Raw genomic sequence first — 21864 nt, forward strand, 5'->3', positions numbered from 1 at the left:
CTGTTTATAATGAATGCAGTTAGCCATAGTAGGTTGGCAGTTAGAAACTCAGATGGTATCTCTTCGTGAGCGAATGGCTTCGCGGCCTGCCTCAGTTGACCAAGGGACTGGGAGACTAACGATAAATATGCCACCACCAGTGGTACTCAGTTTGTCAGTACATACTCCAGTCACAGGCAGAATTAAATATTTCACTGCTATTTACTTCGGCTTTCAAGCAACTTTCTATTCCTAGTATTATGTGTTGTTGTCATCAACAAGTGTCAGCAACTCAGACATTACCATGAACGATTCTCTAGTTAAGTAACATTATATATAAATTTACTTTTCTGATGTACAGTGATATTCCCCTTCAAAACAACTGCAGGTGACATACACAAAGTTTTTATTGTACTTCACGTAACTCTCATCCAGTAAACAGAGGGGTACATTTAACTTTAAAAACTCTCATGTGACACACAACTCTTCTACCCTGATAGCTGCTAACCTGATACCATGGGTCATGAAATTTGCACTCAAGATCATCTGTGTTTTACATCTTCCAGCCTGCTCCAAACCGGAATACCACAGTCCGATCTGGGGATGATTCTGCACATTTAGAACTTCACTTGTACCCCCTAAGCAAGACTAGCAACATAACTGCGTAGGCTTCCGTGGCCAGAGTCAGTTGACATAAAAGTTTTATGGGTGTGGTACCGCATCATAAAGTATACAGGGCAATGGAGGGCACACTGGGGCACAGAGTATATCACAAGACTACACATATAGGCAGGTATCTGCATGCCCAATCCTACCACCACCCAGCGCAGAACAACTCTGTCATCCGTTCTTTGGCAATCCGTGTGTAGCACCTAAGTGATGCTCAAAACATAACACCGGAGCTTAAAAGGCTATGCACAATGTTTCTAGCCAATGGCTACAGCCATAAGTAGATCCACACAGCCTTGTCGATGAACACAAGCAAGAAATAGACAAACTGCAGCCAACAGCGCGCTTACCTTATGTGAAAAATGTTACTGATCGAATAGGCAAACAACTTCGCCGGGTTGGGGTGCAGCCTGTCTTCTATAGTAGTTGCAGGATCCAGGACACGCTAGGTTCCACTCAGGACAAGGTACATGTATTACACAGTGCACAGTGAGGCCATCGAAATAGTTAAACACCGTAATAACATGAATAGGGAGGATGGACTCAGGCTTGCCCCATCTTGGCTGCCAGCAATCAGAGCCCAACAGACCGCACTATCAACATGAGGCACAAGCACTACTGGTGAGTAACTGCGGCTGCACGGCTGACATCCAGCATTTGGTAAACAGCAGCCAACTTCTCATTCGCCAGTGACCACCAATCATGACGCATAACACAAGAGCCTATAGACAACAGAGGTTACATTCTCCCTCCCCCGCAACCACCTATTAAAATTAAGTTCCCTTTCCTTCCTTAAGTGACCAATGAAACGAACTATCTTTTTAAAATTATGATGTAATGGCATTCACAGTGAACAGTATCAACAAAATATAAGGGACACTGCATAGCTAGAACACACCAGTAGACCCAGAAGAAGGCTGCTGCAACCGTGGCCGAAACGTTGGCTTTTTCTCCAGCAGCAGTAGTTTTATACGTTATGACGCGGTACCACACCCAGAAAACTTTTATGTCTAAAGACTAGCAACCTTTGCCATTTTGGCCAGCTGCCAGAAGGAACTGAGGATGGCCTCTGAACATACGCAACAGGCATCATTGGCACCAACAAATACTGTAACTTGCAAACCACTGCAAGCAGTACAGACAACAGATGTCACCACATTGTCCTCCACATCTTAGATGACACCCCTAGCAAGTGTACCAAGTTCAAACTAGGATACCTTCTTGATGTAGCTGTTATTTCCTGAAGGGGCCCCATCATCTAGAGCTACCAACAGCAAACAGCCTCCCTTTCTCTCCATAATTTCTGACCTAAGAGGAAAGTCAACCTCAATCCTAGCCATGGAGGTGAGTTACTGGCCCCACCACAATTTCAGAACTTGTCAACATCTCATATCTCTCAAACTTGAGTTTCTCCCAGCATATAATATGTTCAGACAACTTATGAAGATGTAGCTGGGTGATGTCTTTGACAACTATTGATATTTTAACAGGTGAACACTAATTTGCAAAGAAAAAATGCACTGAGAGAGAGTTTTGCAAGAAAATTTAAATCCTTAGTAGGAGAAGCAAGCAAACACACCCCTATGCCTCTACATGGCACCAGCTAGATGAGCAATGCTAGTGCTGCATTTTAGCAGATGGTTTGGGTGGGAGTTGTGTCAAATGGGGTGGGTAGAGGGGGGGAGGGGGGAGGGAGACAGGTTGGGGGTGGGTGGCTAGCAGCTCAGAAGGATGTAGGCAGTTTGCTGTGAAAAGGTGCAGAAATTATGAAACTTAAAATATGCACAAATGTATCATACTAAAATTTCTGCTCCCTTAACGACATATATGAATTAGTAAACATGTAGCATTATAGCATTATTTATGGGAGTATTATATGATGATATAATGGTTCTGTTTTATGTTACATGGTAATATTCTGGAGACTCATGTTTACTTATGCATTTTAGATATTGGTTTCTGCTTTTGTGCACATTCTGTTTCAGGCATTCATTGGGCTATAGGCGGCACTGGGGAGGTTGGTTGGTTTGGGGAAGGAGACCAGACAGCGTGGTCATCGGTCTCATCGGATTAGGGAAGGATGGGGAAGGAAGTCGGCCGTGCCCTTTCAGAGGAACCATCCCGGCATTTGCCTGGAGTGATTTAGGGAAATCACGGAAAACCTAAATCAGGATGGCCGGACGCGGGATTGAACCGTTGTCCTCCCGAATGCGAGTCCAGTGTCTAACCACTGCACCACCTCGCTCGGTGGCACTGGGGTGCAACAGCCAATGTGACACCTGAGCAAGTGCAGAGACACCCCACAGCTCCATGGAATACGCTGGATGGAAGATTCCTTGAACCCTAATGAACAATGCTGGAGATGATAACATCGAACTTGGCTGTATATTTCAAGCAGTCTCTTGTCTAAAGTCTCTAGATGGACCTCTTCTGAAAGCACTGCAAAGGGACATCATATGTTGTGTGACCGAATCTGAAAATAAAGTAATTTGTTAATAAGAACTCCTGCCTACCAACTTAAGCGGAATGGGAAAATAATTTGTGTGTGTCATGTACTATGCTTTGAGAACAGTACAAGAGTACTGCATGATCGTCACGATAACAGTTTGACACAGTATCAAAAACAAATTCATATGGCACCCCCACAGTCACCTAGGAATGCAAAGGGAGGGGTGCCAGATGCATGGACTAGGCACGCAATGCACAGTTATCGGAGCAGGTGGGAAGTGGTGCATGCTGTACGACACAGATACAGGGATTGGGAGCAGGTGGCAGGGCGGAGGAAGGGGAAACTGTTGCCTGGAGTGTAAGGGTATACAGTGAGTAATCCGAGATTCAGGTCAGGACAATTATGAGAGCGAAGTGTGTGTTGCAAGGATAACTCATCTGCATAGTTCACACAATATGTTGGTTGAGGGAAGAACTTGGGTGGCTTAGGTTGTGAAACAAATGGGTCTAAGCACTCGGACTTAACATCAGAGGTAATCAGTCCCTAGGTCGTGAAACAGCCATTGAAATTGAGCATTGTGTGCTCAATTGCATGTTGTGCCACCTCGTGGTCAACTTTATTCTTGGCAACAATTTGGTAGTGGCCATTCATCCAGGTGGACAGCAGGTTAGTAGTCATACTGACATAAAAAGCTGTATAGTGCCTGCAGGATCCGAGTTGGTATATGACATGGCTGCTTTCACAGGTGGCCCGGACTCTGATGAAGCTAGGATAAGCCTGTGACAGGACTGGAACAGGAAGTGCTGGGCAGGTGGATTGGGCAGGACTTGCACCTTGGTCTTCCACAGGGGTAGAATTCCACATCCAATCTGTCTTTTAGAATACTCGCACTAGCAAAATGTGTCTTCAAGGTGGAGTACCTCAGCTGACAAACTTTCAGGGTCTGAGATTATGTGGGCCTTATTAGCCCAGGTAAAAAGTATACATTCATGCTGAACCGGATGGAGACAACTATCAGGCTGAAGGAAACATATTTGTTTGAGTTTGCTTCCTATAAACAATATGCCAAACATACCATCAACCTTCCACTTGACCAAAAGATCATGGAAGAGAAGGCAGCCATCCTTCACCTCCACAGTCAAATGAAAATTTGGGTGGACTGAATTCAAACATTCTGAAAACTGTGAAAATTCTCACTGCCAAGAAGCCAGGCAACAATAGTATCATCTGAATCATCTAAAAAAGCTCCCCCCCCCCCCCTTACACACACACACACACACACACACACACACACACACACACACACACACACACACACACACACACAGAGTGAGGATTTAAATTTCCTTGTTAATTTTCTCTCAGTTTATTTATGCCTTGAAAAATGGTGTGTTCACCTGTTGAAATGTTGGCAGTAGCCAAAGAAGACAGCTGCATTTCCCTTGTCTTAATCCTTCTTTTCTACTACAGCACAAAAGGGCGACCACTACAAGGATAAAGTAACAGTAGCGCTTGCAAAAAACAAGAAATAAGAAAAAAAATTAATAAACAGTACTCAAAACAGAAATACGCAGCTACAGTTAGTTTTCACACAGAAAAACTTAGTATAATGAATAAAATAAATGCTTTATACAAACAAAATACTATTGCTGTTGGCCACTGGTCACAATCTATGACTGGAGCACCCTAGCTCCTCCATTCCCTCATTACATTCATACCTAAATATATCTTTCAAGAACTTTGGAAACAATTATTTAGAACCCATACACATATAAAATGTTCAAAAGTCTAATTACATGTCTTCAAATTTATGTCTGTAACTGAATGTTAATGTAACACATCGTTAATCAAAATCTGTGCTGCCCGCCCCCTTTCCTCCATTTCCTCAAATCATATTGCACTACAGTTTGCCATATCACTGAATGAACTAAAGCAAGTACTGCCCAAAGATTAACTTGACAATTTCAACGCTTTGCCATGGATTCACCTACTGAATGTGGGATGCACTTTTATTCAACTCACAAACCAGTTCTCCCAGTCAGTTATAGCCTTATCTGGTACCACAGTGGGACTTAGTGTATTTCATACTATGAGACATATACAAAACCTTGAAAGAATTGAAAAATCATGTTAAATGCCAAAAAAGAAAGAGGGGAGGGGACAGAGGTGCCACTGGCAAGCAAGTCTCAAACATTTTAACATACCAGTTGTATATTTATGCTTTGTTCCATACATACCACAACTGATTAGTGTTTTTGTAATGGCACATTAACTAATCAATTGAATTTTGTATTTTTATTGTTAAAACTTCGACACATCATCTAAAAACAGTTGTTATTAACATCAGTAAACCGAAAAAAGTGGTTCTGACACTTTCTTTGTACAACAGAGCATTGATAAATATTCAGTGGAAAACTTAACCCGAAAGATGATCCTTAAAATTCAACATAGCTAAAATACATCCAAAAATTAATCATCACAAGCTGTGGTGTAGTTGAAATGCTATTATTTGTGAGATACTTGTTGCACAGCATGCCTCCTTACAAATTACCAAAAGACATTAAAATCTGAAGAACTTTTACAGGCACAATTCAGACCTTCCTTTATAATAAAATATTATTATAAATAAAATTTCCACAACAGAGAGTGAGAAGGTACACCACAGAAATACATGACTGATGTTTTTGCCTTATAATGAGTAAATTTAGCAATCCCCCATTAAATACACAAAGCTAAACAGTGCAATGTGTATTACCCACTGAGGACATGCACAACTGCAGTTCACATATAACATACACATGAATACCTGAAGTAGTTATTTCAATATATAACATACCAACAGGGTCAGAAGAATCAGTTATTATGATATCAAACTCTTCTTCATGGTCTGCCATAAATTTAAATCCATCACCAATGTGTATTTTTAGTTTTGGATGAGACAGGCCTTGCCCCATGAAAGGCAAAAATTGCTTGGATACCTCTAAAACCTTAGGGTCTATTTCAACTTGGACGATCGACTCTACAGAAGGATGCTTGGCAACTTCTCGTGCCACACCTCCATCTCCACCACCAACGATCAAAACCTAGAGCAAACACACAAGTTAAAAGAACTAAGTTTGTGGAAAAAGAAAGAAGGAAAAGATCGTAATCACATCTCAGTGACAAATACCTTTTTAGGGGATACGTGACTGCACAATGGTAGAAATGCAATCATTTCCTGATATGCAAACTCATCAAACTCCGTGCACTGGATAATGCCATCCAGTATAAGGGCTCGGCCATGGGACTTCCTACAAGTGACAAATGTCAAACATAAAATTGAACACAATTGAGCTGAAAACAGACTTGACCTGAGCAAAACACAGATGCAAAAGTGCAGGTTGCAATGACGGGAGAACTCTGAGCACTGCATAATGTTAAAGAAAAAACAGGTTTTTGGATGAATTGTATATTTTTTCTTTTTTTTTTGAGCCCCCTTGCCTACATTTTTGCAGAACAGGGTGTTGCACATCTTTTTGTTATATTCAAATGTGTTTGAATTTGTAGAATAACGCTCCAAGATTCAACACGTGTTATACCAAATAAAAATATATTATTAGTAGCAGCTGGTGGTTTCCAGAGCCATTGCATGACAACTTTCTATCTAAACATTTACTTTAAAATCGTGCTGGTGTTTGTGCGCAAAAAACACGACGTAACTGTGTCAGGAATATTCCTTGTCTTCACGGAGTTTACTTTTTATTTTGTTTTTAATATCATTCTGAATAAAATGATACAGAATTCAATGCATCTCTGGTAAAGATTTCCAAGAACTCATTGTGCAAGCGATAACAATTTATAACTATCAAAATACAAGGTGGCGACACTTTTTAAACTTAAATAAATGTCTAAACAATTACTAACACTCACGTTTGTAACACAAGGATATCCTGATACTCAGAACGTTCCGAATGTAAAACCTTGTCTACTTCCAACGAAAGGCAAAAGCCTGGCCACAGGGTACACAGCTCACTAAACCAGCCTTCTTTCAGTTGATTCATAATAATTAAATATCGGCCAATGCCTACGTGTGTCTCACAAATGCAGTATATGCACGACCAACACCTGAAATTTGACCACAAAATAACGTTACCAGCTCTTCAGCACTTACTAAACCACGTGTACCACGAACAGACGCTTCAAGCAGGGCTGCCAAGCGAAACTTTCGAAAGAGTTTCCAAAATGCCATTTTTCTTAGCTGAGAGCAAGTTAGGAAGAATAATGATTAAATAGTAGATGGTACACTGCAGTTCCCATGTTATTAAGCTTTGTTATCAAAACTATTGGTTATAGCGAAGCACTGCTTGCATATAACCTTGAATTTGACGTTTGTGATGCGTCAAATGACCTCAAGTTTCCACACTCAAAACAGTGTTTCATTCATTTGTTCTTATCGTTCATTCGCATTTGTTTTTGTACGTAGAGACCAGAGACAAGTTCTGAACCTGTATTTCGTTGGAAGCGCAGTGGCGAAGTCGTAACCGTAATGTGAAACGTGTTGTTTGTGCGTAATTTTGTTTCACTTGTTTAGAGGAAGACTGATTAGTCCTAAGTTTTTCCCCTTAGTGGAATGTGTCTTCAGTTTTCTTCTATATTTCGCAACTCGGATGTTCAGTTGCAGTTTCATTATGGGAACGAGGTAAACCAAAAAACAGTGTTGGGGGGGAAAAATTTCATAGATTTTAAGCATCTTGCGCAAAAGGATTGAACGTAAAAGAACGGGTAAATTACTAGCCCATTCAGTGAGAGCTGTCCGCTGCGTGCCACTAACATTTTGTACAGTTTACAGGATGTATTACCGGCAGCTTCACCAACAAGGCCTATATTTGTTCATGCAGGGTCTCCAGAATTGCTACAATATCGTTCGAATTTGACAAAAAAATTGAAAACTCTGGATGCGTACATTACAAATACGTGAAATTGAATTAGGCTACAACCACTTGTACTTAATGCTGTATGAAATACAGGACTGAATAAATGCCACAGAAAAATTATTTTGTGGAACATACAAACGCGTTACAAACCAGACGAATATATGAACTTGCAAAAATAACGATTGCTGTAAACTAAGTTGACTTACGGAATATTTCCGTCTTAGGAACTAGATAATGCAGGCTATATACTGTAATAAATGAATCTCATTTCATAGCAATTACAAGGAGTAACATGTATTGGGCTGGTGTATCCACTGGTATTAAGTAGATCATCAAAAGACAAATCTGTGCAGGAGAGGCATTTAATATGTCTTGAAGTAATGAGATAAAATAGTAATAAATAACAAGTGATGATGTTGAAAATCTTGATTTAACCATGGTTTTCTCTCTGTGGCCAACTTGGGCAAAGCTGCTGGCAATAACATTTAAAGTCTCGTGTAGTAAAGTGTTTTGCCACTAGTGTTAGTATTGTTGACATTTAAAAAATCGAGATAGACAGAAGATGGCAAAATTATAAAGCACACGAAACAGTTTTACACATCATTGTGCTGGTAATAATCTGAAGCAATTAATGTGGCATGAATTGCTATGCCACATGTATTGTGGTTGTGCTATGTGTAAAGTTTACTCAAATTGTGCAGCAGTTGATTTAAATTTTAAGTGATATGGATTTCCAGACATAAGAAATACACGGATAATTTGAAAATAAGAAATACAAAAATAACTTGGTGTCTCTGAGGGTAATGTCACACAAAACAATTCAGAAATTCTTTGAGCAGTTTACTCAGTTTTCTTTTTTGGTAATGTTCTGTATGTCCAAGTAATGCTAAATTACAATTTTATTTCAATTCTTAAACTGTAGTGCCCTCTTTTGACTGGGAAAGCTGGATCCTGACTCAGGAAAAAAAAGGCCATACTATATCAATTAGGTATGTGTCTTAACTATTCAAAAAGTAAGCTTAATTCATGAAATATACATTCTGATAACACAGCAATGCAGTTATCATTTAGAGCATGTGGCACTTGAAAGTCCATTATTTTGATTGGAAATCTACACCACTTCCTTTGGTTTTAGTTGTGAACTGGGCTATAGTGTGAAATCCCAACCCCCTCTCCCCACGACATGTTCACAGACACATGTAGTGAAGCCCAAGGTCTAAGTTAATTTGAAAGTTGGTAATTTGGTTAAGAGCTGTTGAAACCAGCAAATACGAATTCAAAGTGAAGGTGGTTGTAAGAGATTGCCCTGTAGCATAGCATACTTTCTGCGTTTGCATCATGTTTATCACACTCTCACATCATATAAACTCGAATTGCAAGGTGAATTTAGAAAAGTCTTTGGTGAGTATTGCGATGCATATTGTGCACTTAATATTGTACATACACTGGAAAAACTGCAACATGGTCCACAATGTAACTTTTCCTGTGAACTGCATATAGGCCTGTTTCAGTTGGCAACCAGTGATGGTAAAAATTATCAGACTGAAAACACAGCTGCATGTTAGATCCAAGGAGTTATTTATTTTTCTGAATGCATAGGACATGACTAGCAAACATCATTAAGATTTATAGGGGGGGGGGGGGGCAAAATACTGATCGAATTGGCAATTTGTGGATGGCACGTGTGTGAGAATGTTGTCAGGAACATGGAGCAGGCAATATTCACAAGTGATGAGGCGTTGGTGAGATGTTTGGTGTTGTGACCAGAAAGAAAAGAGTTAAAAGATGATATTTGCATTTAGTTATTTTTCCACAATTTGAGAAACTATTCTGCTTGAAAGTATAGGCCTATTGGGAACATGTGGCAAATTTCTATGCTGAAAATGTAATAACAAAATTTCCATAAGCACTTAACTATATGTACAACTGTATAAGAAGTTATAGTGGAAAGTATGTACTTGCATGTATAATAAATACTGTTACCATTTTTATTTGTGTTTGGCTTTTATTTTTTGAGTTGTTGCTCTCAGTATGACCCATACAGTACTAAATAAAAATGTTGGTTTGTTTCTTGTTAAAAATAAAATTATTTTCAAAGCAAAATTTTACATGTGCATTTGATAGAGAAGTCCCAAATAAATTAGCATAGTGCAATATTTGGGTTATTGATATGTATCAGTCGAGACAGTAAAACATGAAATATTACCAGTCATCTAGTAGCGACTGAGCAGCGCTGCTGCATGGCGGTAGCAGTTAGTGCAGTACCAAGCTGGTGCTGTCCCTGCTAGAGTACTGGTTATTCTTCATATTCTACTGTCACTTTACATATCGCTTAAAATGAATATCATACTAGACTAATTTGGACTGGATCTCTCAGAGGTATACATAAAATTTTACTTTAAAAATAATATTGTTTGTAACTGGAAACAGATGCTTTCGGTTGACACTAGGCATTGCATGAAAGATGTGATTAGTAACCATGTGGGCTTACTCCAACTTCATATTGGAAAACTCGACTTGCATACGTTTGTCAAACCATCAGAAAAAAAATGCACCCGACAAATCTTAGCTTTCTTCTGCAATATTATGTCATGCCCACGACCACCTTCCTTCATAAAATAATATCATTTGATTGTATGCTTTAGAGAAATTGGAAATAGCATGTTCTGACACATATTTCATGTACATGATTCGTAAGTTGCATTAACAAATAAAGTACTGTGGAAAACTTATCGCTACAGTAATATATTTTACATGTTGACACGAAGATGATTTACCCAGTTCTTGCCCATTGATGGTGATGGTGATAGGATATTAGCAATGACTTTACTGCACTGTGTAGTCCTATCTCCTGTATCCTCCTCGAACTTGACCAGTAATTAGTCTTCACTTTTACTTAGTCACCTATGGCCTTGGCATCAATATAAATGCTGTGTTATCTGACTGATGAAGTTAGCAGTGATCAGAAAATAGTAAATACTGCTGAGTGTCATCTAATTTCTATAGATGCAGCTGCTCCCATTAGCCATCTCGCAAGAGTCTTCTAAGAGTACATGTATAGTCCTGTTGTTGCCATGATAAATTGTAAATGTTTCAAGTTATTAAAACAAGTTTTTGGCAGGTGGTTGTGCACAAAGGAGCAATTACTTTATTGTAAAGATATTGCAATAACCATTTTCATTTCTGTTGTGGAATAATATATTTTTCTTAAAAGTATTCCTCAGTTCTTTAAAACAAGAATACGGTGAGCCATGCCTGTTAATGCTCACAATGAGATTTGTCACAAAAATACCTAATGATTGTTCTCGGTGTAGTGGAGCACTGTGGTGTTAGGTGTTTCATCTCCATTGTCATGTAAACACCACATAAGGAAATTGGCTGTTGTTGTGGTGCCTTCATTTGTAATATTTCTTTGGTATTTTATCAAGGGGAGGTAGAATGGGAAAAAAAATCAAATTTTCGGATTTTTATCTCATTATAAAATTTGCAATTTTCTGAATAAAATGATTATTTTTTTATAAACTCACATGGAAAGTATTTTATTTGATTTTTTAAAATATAATCTACACCGGTTGAAAATGTTAAAATTTGTAGGTGCATTACTTCAAGGTATAATAAAATTGGTAATTTTTTTTATATAGAAGGCTGTGGACTGCTGTGTTAAAGTTTATGTCCAGAGGAGGATGGCCACCAGGTTGAGGAAGTTGAAACAAAGTTTGAGAGACAAGAAACTTTCTGATGGTAAAACCATAAGAGGCAGGCTGACAGAGAAAATGATTGATGAACTACAGCAGTATTATGGGATGACCATTAGAAATAATACTAAGGATTTGTTGAAAATGAAGCAGGCAGAATGGGCTACCTTCTTCCACAGACTGTCATCTGATGAAAAACCAGTACACCACCTTTGCCCTCCTGGACATGATTAATGGTGCAATTACCGCAATGCCCAGTACTCAAATAGTTCATACATCCATAAACATTACTTCCCAGTAGCAGTCGTGGATATCATGAAACCTATTTACAGAGATATGGCAGATCCTGAATTACTGAAGAAGTGTTTGCATGATCAGCATCAAAATCCCAATGAGTCGTTCAATAATCTTACATAGACTCGCTTACCAAAAAAGGTTTTTTTGGAATGAAGACACTAAAGTGGGCAGGGGGGTCAGTGATGCTGTTATTACTTTTAATGATGGCACCATTGGTAGGGTGAAAGCGCTGCATCAGAGAACTTGAACGGATGGACAAGGTTCGGATTGATAAAGCAGAGTATGCTGTCCAGAAAGAAGAAAAAACTTGGAAAAAGATCAAGAGGATGATATACATTATGGTGCAGGGTGCTTCTGAGTGACTAAAAATAAAAAAAAAAATAAGCATGTATTAAGTGAGTCACAGTCTTTTGAAACTTTAGAACCAGTTCCTCAAAATTTACATTTTCTGTTGCATTTTTCCCCAAATCTCGGAAAACAGGGAATAATTACATACACATCCGGAGTCAACTGGACCAAAAGAACGACATAATGTTATGTATAATTAAAATTATTTAGGATAACATACAAAAAAAGTAAACAAAATTTTAACCGTGTAATTAAAAAATTGTATTTCTGTAAGCACTGGCTGAAATGCAATTATTGTAGAGCAGTAGACTCAGAACATACAGTTTAATGTCCTGTATAAGTTTCATGTCGATGGCTACAGTAGTTCCAAGACCCCTTTTTAAGATTTCAAAGAAAGTTAACTAGCTTCCTCTCACAATTCCCTTTTCAAAGTGCTCTGAAACTGACTGAAATGTAGTAGTAGATAGCATGTTGTTCTTGAACGTGGGAAACAGAGGTCCAAATCCCCATCCAACCAGCCAGATTTAGGTTTTGTATATCTGCCCTAAAACTCTTGAGGCAAATTTCAGGATGGTTTCTGTGAAGAGGACACAGCCAATTTCCCTTCCCAGTCTGAGCTTGTGCTGTCTCTCCAATGATCTTATCATCAGCAGGATGCTAAAACCTTTTGTTCCTTCCTTTTGGTTTTTCTAAGAACTCTGAAAAAAAAAAAAAAAAAAAACACACTTCTGCGTTTCATTCTGTTAAGTTTAGTTTTATGCATATGATATGAAAAATAATTGCAACTACTCGCTATGATGTGGAATGTGTTAGTATGTTTACAAATAAGATATTTTATCTACACATTTGTACTCTGCAAGATACCATAGGGTACATAGCTTGCTAGAATCGGTCTACCCTTCCTCTGTCATTTGTGGTTGCTTAAAAGAAGTTGCCACAGACTGTAGCTGTTTAATTGTAACGAGTAACCCCCAGCCTGATTCTGTAAAGAAAAGGATTACCCTGTCTAAAACATACATCAATTTTTATATCATATCTCCTGAGTGGTCATACAGTGAAATAATTTCACAGGTAAATTGAATTTTGTGTGTGTGTACTGTCTGTAAAATGTGTTCTGAATAGTTAGTAGTGAAAGAGTCTTCCATACTGCTGAAGTTTTATCGTATGAAGAGCAAAAATGTAGTAATCAGTAAACTTTTTCCCCTTCATCACGTAAAGTTTGTTGGAAGTCACTAAGTTTTCTTGTTCCCAAATAGCAGAGAAATACAGGGCGGTCCATTGATCGTGACCAGGCCAAATATCTCGCGAAATAAGCGTCAAATGAAAAAACTACAAAGAACGAAACTTGTCTAACTTGAAGGGGGAAACCAGATGGCACTATGGTTGGCCCGCTAGATGGCGCTGCCATAGGTCAAACGGATATCAGCTGCATTTTTTAAAATGGGAATCCCAATTTTTTATTACATATTCATGTAGTATGTAAAGAAATATGAATGTTTTAGTTGGACCACTTTTTTCGCTTTGTGATAGATGCGCTGTATTAGCCACAAACATATGGCTCACAATTTTAGATGAACAGTTGGTAACAGGTAGGTTTTTTAAATTAAAATACAGAATGTAGGTTCGTTTGAACATCTTATTTCGGTTGTTCCAATGTGACATGTGTACCTTTGTGAACTTATCATTTGTGAGAACGCATGCTGTTACAGCGTGATTACCTGTAAATACCACATTAATGCAATAAATGCTCAAAATGATGTCCGTCAACCTCAATGCATTTGGCAATACGTGTAATGACACTCCTCTCAACAGCGAGTAGTTTGCCTTCAGCAATGTTAGCACATGCATTGACAATGCACTGCCGCATGTTGTCAGGCATTGTTAGTGGATCATGATAGCAAATATCATTCAACTTTCCCCACAGTAACAAATCTGGGGACATCAGATCTGGTGAACGTGCGGGCCACGGTGTGGTGCTTCGATGACCAATCCGCCTGTCATGAAATATGCTATTCAATACCGCTTCAACCGCACGCGAGCTAGGTGCCGGATATCCATCACGTTGGAAGTACATTGTCATTCTGTCATGCAGTGAAACATTTTGTAGTAACATCGGTAGAACATTACGCAGGAAATTGGCATACATTGCACCATTCAGATTGCCATCGATAAAATGGGGGCCAATTATCCTTCCTCCCATAATGCCACACCATACATTAACCCGCCAAGGTCGCTGATGTTCCTTTTGTAACAGCCATAATGGATTTTCCGTTGCCCGATAGTGCATATTATGTTGGTTTACGTTACCGATGTTGGTGAATGACGCTTCGTCGCGAAATAGAATGCATGCAAAAAATCTGTCATCGTCCCATAATTTCTCTTGTGCTCGGTGAAAAAACTGTACACGATATTCTAAGTCGTCACCATGCAATTCTTGGTGTATAGAAATATGGTACGGGTGCAATTGATGTTGATGTAGCATTCTCAACACTGACACTTTTGAGATTCCGGATTCTCGCACAGTTTGTCTGCTACTTGTGTGTGGTTTAGCCACGACAGCAGCTAAAACACCTACTTGGGCATCATCATTTGTTGCAGGTTGTGGTTGATGTTTCACATGTTGCTGAACACTTCCTGTTTTCTTACATAACGTAACTATCTGGCGAACGGTCTGGACACTTGGATGATGTCGTCCAGGATACCGAGCAGCATACATAGCACATGCCCGTTGGGCATTCTGATCACAATAGCCATACATCAACACGATATCAACCTTTTGCGCAGTTGGTAAACAGTCCATTTTAACATGGGTAATGTATCACTAAGCAAATACCTTCTGCACTGGCGGAATGTTACGTGATACCACGTACTTATACGTTTGTGACTGTTACGGTGTCATCTATCACAAAGCGAAAAAAGTGGTCCAACTAAAACATTTGTATTTCTTTACGTACTACACGAACATGTAATAAAAAATGGGGGGTTCCTATTTTAAAAAATGCAGTTGATCTCCGTTTGCCTACGGCAACGCCATCTAGCGGGCCAACCGTAGCGCCATCTGGTTTCCTCCTTCAAGCTAGACGAGTTTTGTTCTTTTTAGTTTTTTGATTTGATGCTTATTTCGTGAGATGTTTGGCCCGGTCACTATCAACGAACCACCCTGTATAATCTGGGTAGTTCATGGTGCTTCAAGACATATACACTGTTGATCACTTTAATACATAACTTATTGCATGAAACCTTTAACATAAGATTATAGGGCAGAAAAGCCCTCACAGACAGTGAAATCATCCAAGAGAAAAGGGACAAAAAGATGACCTCTCAGATGAAGGAGGTTTCAGTGGTCCCGTGCCACTGGACCCTGTACGTTCAAACTCTGTACCACAGGTAGAGTGCCTGATGTCCTCTGTGGCACTGGATCCCCCCACACAACCTGTTTCAAAACCAATGTGTATCGATACCATATCCTCATAACCAGTGGCAGTAGGTGACCCTGCAGCATGATCTATCTCCTTGGTCCCTTCACTCCCCTAGAGGATACTGATAGTGTGATCCAGTAGAGGAACTGTTGTGGCATTTTTTCCACCCCATGGCTTAGCTGCAGCCTCTCTTATGCATTTCCCATACTTTCTGCATTGCTCTCCAGGAAATGTGGTTCCCAGCAGTGAAAACCTGTACTTTCTGCAGCTTTCAGCATTATTTTACAAGCTGACTATAACAGTGTGTCGGACATAGTTTGCATGTACATTCTGGACTCTGTCTACAGGGAACACGTTTCACTCGGTATGACTTTGGAGGCTGTGGCTGTTTGTGGAGGACGTTACTGGATTTTACTGCCTGTAATGTGTATCTTCCTCTTGATGGTGAAGTGTTTCAGAATGTGTTGTTTGCAATCATTTCTCAACTCCCTCCACTCTTTCTCATTTTAAGTGACCACAACCCTTTGTGGTCTGGAACTGCAACCAGTGGCTATGGTAAAGTTATTGAAACTTTGCTCGCAGAGTTCAATCTTTATCTCTTGAATATTGATGTCCCCACACATTTTAGTGTGGCATATGGATCTTATTCATCCATCGATCTTCCCATTTACAGCCCTGGTCTTCTCCCCTCTGTCCATTGGAGAATCCATGATGACATGTGTAACAGTGATTATTTTCTGATTGTTCTGTCCCACCCTCAGCATCACTCACTGGTCATCCACCCGGATGGTTTCTCAACAGTGCTGACTGGAATGCCTTTGTGCTCTACCATTGCCCGTAGCACCCCCCCCCCCCCCCCCCCCCCTCTCCCATGTGGAGGTATTGATGCTGCTATCCAGAGCACAACCACTCTATTAGGCAGTGGACTTAGCGATCACGCATTCCTCGTGATCTCCCCATCAAAAGAAAGTACCTTGGTGGACGTCAGAAATTGTCGTGGCCATTGGAAATCACAGGTGGGCTCTCCAACACCATAAGAAACATTCACTGATGGAGCACTCATTTCCATTAAACAGCTCCGTGCCCATGGCCACCACCTAATAAAACAACATTAACAAGAATGCTGGAAACAACATGTTACTACAATTGGACTGTGTACTCCTCTTCCACAGCTTTGGGCAAAGTTTTGATGCCTCTGTGGACACCTGTCCCTCACAGGTGTACCTCGTGTTTCCCTGAACAGTGGTGTGTACACTGATCCATGGTGGCATATTTACAATTTGCTTTTGTTAAATTAGAACATGAATGACATTATGAAAATGATTTATTGAGGTTATGAATAACATTATAAAATCAATTTTATAAGGTTATGAAGTTTGTATAGTTTTAATAAAATATAATCCAGTTTCTAAGAGAGTTTTCTGCATTGTTTCGATTACTTGTGTATTTTTATAGTCTAGGCCCATATTAATTTACTTTGAAATGTGTAAAAATCTGCTTTTGTATCATACTTTAATACACATAAATTGAAAAAAAAAAATGATTAAACCATTTAGTACAAATTTAAAGTACAAAAGGATGATGATGGTATCTTTGTTTTGCCATATCACTTATCACTGTCTGCATAAGCGGAATGCTGCATGTGTCAGTGACTACCAAATAGAAATTGTGAGCTGCACAACGAGAATATACGGCTGAAGGGTAGTCTTGTATGAATGCATGAGCCTCACAGGCTTTTCTCAACGTGGGCACACGACCATCATAACCCTGTCCTTGTAAAAATGATGCATCAAGCCCAAATTTTACCAAGTTTTCAATTATAGATCCAGTTAATCCTTCACCAGTCACATTAAACACTGGAACAAATTGTAGGAAATCTTCATGAATCTTGAGATCCAGGGAAAAATATTGGGCACAAAGAGAGAGTTGTTCTGTTCCATCAACGTCTGCAGTTTCATTCACAAGACCCACGATATCTTTCCAGGTGTTGATTATTGATGCAACTGATGATCTGATTTTGGATTGGGGCACCAATGTTTTGTTCCATTTACCAGTTCCTTCCAAACTTGCTTCTAGGTTTTTATCACCTTTTGCACGATATTTGTTCTTGTTCCATTTACCAGTTCCTTCCGAACTTGCTTGTAGGTTTTTATCACCTTTTGCATGATATTTTAGAGTGAAGTAAAAACTACCCATGCTCTAGTCATCTTGTTTATCAGTTTATCAACTTAATAGATCTGAAGTTCCCGTATCCCCTTAATGGAATCTCTTGACATCCACAAAGTGTCACCGCCTTGATGACAGGGACTGTGTGTTTTCTACTTTTTTCCACCTGCTCCACCAAGCCTTGGTCCAGACAGTGTTTTGTATCTTTTGTCTTGTTCATCATCATGCAAACGAAATTGTCCCCATCAATTACAGCAGCCTTACAGTAAGTGTTGCTTCCGTGGACACTTACATATTCGAGCATACTTCCATTTTAAAAACTTGGAGGTTACCAGGGCTCAAACAAATGTCACAAGCCACGCCAAGACAGGTAAAGTGCTGTCCAAAATGTACTTGAAGTTTTTTTTCCCATTTGTCACAGACAGCAGTCCCAAACAAGAGACACTAGTTGACTGAACAATGTTGGTAGAATGTGCATACTGACTAGACTTTAAAGTATATTATTTCAGAATGTGTTGTGGTTTAGAACAGTGAAACCATGTCTGCCATCACTAATTGTATCTGTAGTTTTCATTTCTGTTAAAAAACATTCATGTGTCAATTAAAAAAGCCTAACTTTGTGTTGAAAGTCGTCGTATTTTCAAGTTCAGGAACAAAATGTTGTTCTTATCCTTAGTCCAATTTTAATTTCCCAGTTGCCTTCTGCATAAAATCTTGGTTCTACCTCACATTTCACATGCATGGATAACAGGATATTTATGTGCATTATTTTACGTTAATCTTGCTATGTAAAGTTTTACTTTTCATTGAAATCATAAGAAAAATTACTGTCTCTAGATTAACTATGTTTTTCCCTGCATTGTTCACTCTATATTGATTTATGTCATTTCTTGGTTAATGCTAGGTTTCCATACTAATTTCAAGCAAACTCGGAGCAGTTTCAGAATGTTGCACAAAGAAGGACAAGTGAGTGAAAATCCAGACATGATAGCATTTTCAGTCATACATATACAGACAAAATAAGACTAACAACATTATTCTGTGCACAAATTAAATGACAACACAAATTTTGCAAGTTTTGAACCAATATTGCTAGAGTATTGGTACTTTACCATGTCTTTTGAGTGGTATATATTTACCACAGAAGATTACACTATGTGATCAAAAGTATCCGGACACCTGGCTGAAAATGACTTACAGTTTGTGGCGCCCTCCATTGGTAATGCTGGAATTCAATGTGGTGTTGGCCCACCCTTAGCCTTAATGACAGCTTCCACTCTCACAGGCATATGTTCAATCAGGTGCTGGAATGTTTCTTGAGGAATGACATCCCATTCTTCATGGAGTGCTGCACTGAGGAGAGATACAGATGTCAGTCGGTGAGGCCTGGCACAAAGTCGGCATTTCAAAACATCCCAGAGGTGTACTATAGGATTCAGGTCAGGACTCTGTGCAGGCCAGTCCATTACAGGGATGTTATTGTCGTGTAACAACAACGCCACAGGCCGTGCATTATGAACAGGTGCTTGATTGTGTTGGAAGATGCAATCACCATCCCTGAATTGCTCTTCAACAGTGGGAAGCAAGAAAGTGCTTAAAACATCAATGTAGGCCTGTGGTGTGATAGTGCCACACAAAACAACAAGGGGTACAAGCCCCCTCCATGAAAAGCACGGCCACACCATAACACCACCCCCTCCGAATTTTACTGTTAGCACTACACATGCTGGCAGATGGCGTTCATCGGGCATTTGCCATACCCACATCCTTCCATTGGATCGCCACATGTGTACTGTGATTCGTCACTTCACACAACACTTTTCTGCTGTTCAATCATCCAATGTTCACACTCCTTACACCAACCGAGACGTTGTTTGGCATGTACCGGCATGATGTGTGGCTTATGAGCAGCCGCTCAACCATGAAATCCAAGTTTTCTCACCTCCCGCCTAACTGTCATAGTACTTGTAGCGAATCCTGATGCAGTTTGGAATTCCTGTGTGATGGTCTGGATAGATATCTGCCTATTAAACATTATGATCTTTTTCAAATGTCAGCAGTCTCTGTCAGTCAACAGACGAGTTCGGCTCGTACGCTTTTGTGCTGTACGTGTCCTTTTACATTTCCACTTCATTATCACATCAGAAACAGTGGACCTAGGGACGTTTAGGAGTGTGGAAATCTCGCGTACAGATGTATGACACAAGTGACACGCAATCCCCTGACCACGTACAAAGTCCGTGAGTTCCACGGATTGCTCCATTCTACTCTCTCACAATGTCTAATGACTATTGAGGTTGCTGATATGGAGTACCTGGCAGTCGGTGTTAGGACAATGCACCTAATATGAAAAACATATGTTTTTGTGGGTGTCCGGATACTTTTGATCACATAGTGTATTTTCATTACTTATCAAACGGTAGAAATCTACACCTAAAAGACTGACAGAAATAATATTTCTTATTGTGATTGCTCTCATTGTTTTTAAGTACTTCCTCTACTGTCCACAAAACATTAATTCATGAAAACACTCTCTTCTTGTGCATAAAAAAAATTAGAATTGCTGGAGAGAGTACAAACATACATCTGACATTCCTGAGACACACGTTCACTGTGAAAATAAGTACAAAATTCGTACCTTTTCCATGCACATTAATATCAGACTTAACTTCTCATGACACTTCCTGAGAAACTCATTCTGTTAACATCTCATGATTGGGGTTCACGCTCATGTAATACTTTTTAAAGGACATCATAGTCACCATTGACTGTAGAAATTATTTATTTTCACTATTGTAATATCAGCCCTCAGGCTATTATCAGGTGTATGTTGGGAAAAAAGAAGAAAAAAACAACTGTGCTTTAGCACATGTCAAACTGAAAATTACACATCATCATCATAGCTGACCTTTTTATCAATGTCAACATTTTTAACATAAATTTGAATAAACCTGTTTTTTTTTGTACACAAGCTTGTTTGAATTTATGTTAAAGATGATAACGTTGTTGAAAGGCTGAGATACGACACGTGTACATATCGGAGGAGTTCTGAAGTCTTACAGTATACCACTTGTCAATAGCCTCAAGGCCTAAATTGCAGTAGTGAAAACAGATAATTTCTACAATGGGCTGTCACATTTTTCTGAATTGTACTTTGTCCAACAGCACATTAATGTCACTTAAGAAAACCATGTGTTCAGAGAAACCGCAGCTCTGAATTTATGTTTTGTGAAATGAAAACTGGAAACGGCTGTACATAAGATCTTTTATTTTTATTTGGTTCCAAATAAATAATCATACATACAGCTGTGGTTCCAAATAAATGATCATACATACAGCTGTTTGCAGTTCTGTTAGTGATTTTCATTCCACAAGATGTTCATTTATGACTTCAAATATGTTTGCATTCACTTTTACCGCAAGGAGGGTACTGCTGGAGAAGATAGCTGCCTGGCTTGAAAGGAACTGAAGGATAACAAGGGGATAGAATCTTAGAAAAAATGTTCAGGATGAGTAAAAATATCAGTGACTCATTTAGCAACTTGTACGAGAGCTAATCACCTGGTTATGCCTGTGGCTTACAAGTTCCTTGTAATTTGACTGAATCCACAAAATAAATTTTGTTTCTTAGCACATGCAGCATAAACATGGAAATGTTGTTAGATTTTCCCAGTTATCAGCTACATATAAATAGGTGTGATTTATGACACATTCTGCACCATTGGAGATCTTTTCTCTTTGGATCTGTGGAACAAAACATGTTTGTAATGTAATCTCGCTAAACAGTCTGCAGTTGTCTGGACAGTGTTCCCCTCTCCTTCCCTCTTTCCTGATGAGGCAGCAGTTTGTTGCGAAAGCTTGAATTTTGTGTGTATGTTTGTGTTTGTTTGTGTTTGTTTGTGTGTCTATCGACCTGCCAAAACTACTGC

The 21864-nt window shown here is 39.3% G+C and overlaps 2 protein-coding genes across 3 annotated transcripts in view; one reads left to right on the top strand and one right to left on the bottom strand.

Annotated features, from left to right (window-relative positions):
* The window catches only part of LOC124721644 (spermidine synthase), a 53303-nt gene extending 45830 nt beyond the window's left edge, over nt 1–7473 (bottom strand). The window contains exons 1-3 of the mRNA XM_047246707.1: nt 7007–7473; nt 6267–6387; nt 5934–6180 (exon numbers count right to left, since the gene is read on the bottom strand). Coding sequence (XP_047102663.1) covers nt 5934–6180; nt 6267–6387; nt 7007–7137 — 499 coding nt within the window. The 5' untranslated portion in view covers nt 7138–7473. The remainder of the gene's footprint in view (nt 1–5933; nt 6181–6266; nt 6388–7006) is intronic.
* Nucleotides 7474–7532: 59 nt separating this feature from the next.
* The window catches only part of LOC124721643 (zinc transporter ZIP3-like), a 36180-nt gene continuing 21848 nt past the window's right edge, over nt 7533–21864 (top strand). Inside the window, exon 1 of one of the 2 annotated variants that reach the window (XM_047246705.1) lies at nt 7533–7775. The gene's annotated coding sequence lies outside the window, so the exon portion shown is untranslated. The remainder of the gene's footprint in view (nt 7776–21864) is intronic. The other variant, XM_047246706.1, reaches the window with a different exon arrangement.

The sequence above is a fragment of the Schistocerca piceifrons genome, chromosome X (assembly GCF_021461385.2).
Source record: "Schistocerca piceifrons isolate TAMUIC-IGC-003096 chromosome X, iqSchPice1.1, whole genome shotgun sequence".
Taxonomy (NCBI): Eukaryota; Metazoa; Arthropoda; class Insecta; order Orthoptera; family Acrididae; genus Schistocerca; species Schistocerca piceifrons.